The sequence below is a fragment of the Centroberyx gerrardi genome, chromosome 11 (genome assembly GCF_048128805.1).
Source record: "Centroberyx gerrardi isolate f3 chromosome 11, fCenGer3.hap1.cur.20231027, whole genome shotgun sequence".
Lineage (NCBI taxonomy): Eukaryota > Metazoa > Chordata > Actinopteri > Beryciformes > Berycidae > Centroberyx > Centroberyx gerrardi.
The window spans coordinates 10,302,969-10,305,132 of NC_136007.1; the positions used below are offsets into that span (position 1 = coordinate 10,302,969).

At 42.2% G+C, this 2,164-nt stretch overlaps 1 protein-coding gene across 1 annotated transcript in view; it reads right to left on the reverse strand.

The window, feature by feature from the left end:
- The window catches only part of lars1b (leucyl-tRNA synthetase 1b), a 31,432-nt gene extending 29,582 nt beyond the window's left edge, over positions 1 to 1,850 (reverse strand). The window contains exons 1-4 of the mRNA XM_071895974.2: positions 1,749 to 1,850; positions 1,125 to 1,246; positions 478 to 565; positions 89 to 169 (exon numbers count right to left, since the gene is read on the reverse strand). Of these exons, the coding sequence (XP_071752075.1) occupies positions 89 to 169; positions 478 to 565; positions 1,125 to 1,246; positions 1,749 to 1,754 (297 nt within the window). The 5' untranslated portion in view covers positions 1,755 to 1,850. The remainder of the gene's footprint in view (positions 1 to 88; positions 170 to 477; positions 566 to 1,124; positions 1,247 to 1,748) is intronic.
- Between the last annotated feature and the right edge of the window lie 314 nt (positions 1,851 to 2,164).

The window sequence follows — 2,164 nt, forward strand, 5'->3', positions numbered from 1 at the left end:
CCTGAAATTCCTAAATTATCTCTCACCTCTGTTTGTCATTGCAAATACACACGCAGAAATTCTGCGATGGATTGAAAGAGACACTCACTTTGATGGGCATTCCTGTGCAGTGCAGCCCGAATGGGAAGAGGCATTGCTTCCCTTTCAAACGCTGGTAACCAACAGCAAACTGCAGAGGAAAAATGTATAATACAGACTTGGATCAACTACACATAAGACTCTACGAGAGCCACAATGCATGAACTATCACAGCGAAGTGCAGTTTATTCCCTCCAGGCAAATCTCCCTGTACACCAGGTAAGAAATTAAATTAGGTTGAGTTGAGTTGAACATTTGCATCTGTACCAGGTAGCTATCATTGCTGCTGGATGGAGAAGTTAGTTTCTCACCATCTGTCTCTGTCTACCTTGTACATTGTACTTGGCGAATAAAAGTTTCTGATTCTGATTCTAATTCTGATTCTGTATGCGAACTTACCTCACACTTTGACAAGCTGAATGTGTGGCCAAGGTGCAGTCTGCCATTCATGTAAGGGTAGGGGAAGGTGACAAGGTACTTGTTTTTGCTGGAAGAGACAAAGAACAATGAAACAAAATATGTATTTCAGACCAACAAGGGCTGATATCTGATACCCCTTTCATAACTGGACTAGTGAACTGGGAAATACATGGGTCGACCATTAGTATGAAAGGTTCGCCCCAGGTAAGTCAACCCCAGAAAACTACTCTGTTCTGCTTGGCGTGGAAGCTCAGTGCTTCTTAACTCTTGTTGTGGGGTCACACCTGCTTGGCTTGTTTTTCTGACGCATGAGAATGCTGTATAGACATTACAGTGTCGACAACAGAGAAACTATGATATTTTACAACATCGTGTGCTCATAGCTGCATGGAGAAGAGAGAAGTGATCATGTGTGCAGGTTTGATGCCAATGATAGTGACATGGGACATTCCTGTGTATGAGACTCGGTGTGAATTTCCTCCTACACAAGATGGACCCGGATCAGCATACTGAAAAATTCCCAGGTCGTGTGTAAGGAGTGTAAAGGAGTATGAGATCCTTCACAAACAGTGCAGTTAGTCTCCTCTCGATGATAACAAGCATGGGCAGCAGAGACAGCCACTTACTTGGTGCTTTCCCCAATAGTCGTCGGTGCATCGCAGTCGAATGCCCTCTCCTTCTCCCATTTCTGCTGGATGTCTAGCTCAATCTTTCTCAGAAAGTCCAACTTCGCTGTTCCCTTCCGCTCCTAGAACAATACAATGGTAAGCAAGATGGTAAGTGTTTAGTTCAATAGCACTTATCAATACACAGGATATGATGTTACTATCCCACAAGCCCATTTCATTCTAGTAGTGGCTGCAGGTGAGCTGAATTCATTTCAAAACCTACTTAATGAGAATAGCACTGTCTGACAATACAACAGAACATAATAGAATATAGGATAAGGATGGAATAGAGTACAATAGAATAGCATTTTCCTAACCATGTCTAAAAAACATTCAGTCACTTACAGATACACACATGCTCTGCTTTATGTAGCTTTACAAGAAAACAGCTGCTATCTCCTGTCCAGCTGAGTCAGATTTCTTTCAAGTCCATTTCTGCAGTTGGCTCGACAGCTAGCTAACGTTAGCTAACTTAGCTAATAAGTTAATGTAATGTGGTATAACGTTGTGCAATGTTTCTTAACCGTCAGTAACCATCCTAAACTGCAGGCAAATTAGATATAGTTAGCAGTCTGAACCTACCGTCATTTTGATTCAAACGATGAGCTACTATCCTGTTATTTAATCACAAGAAACAGCAGAGATAGTTGTGAATTTGACAAGGGAAACCCACGCCACCGGTGCCTCGGCTGATGACACCTACCGCAAACTCGTGCGCATTGTTTTCTGGGAAATGTAGTGTGTATAGAGCTTCTCAAACACCATACTGTGTAGATATCTGGCCAACTAGAACCTCGGTTTATGCAGTAATCATTTGGATATTAATTAATATGTTTTAATACATAACTGGTGTGATGCTGATATGATATTCATAAATGAATGATGATTCAATTAGGGACCTAGGTACATGATTGCCACCGTCATCGTCAGGCTTGCGTTGCGACAACGCCGTTTGTGTTGCCATGCCGTAAAACACATTGTCCGACCTGCAAGTGAAG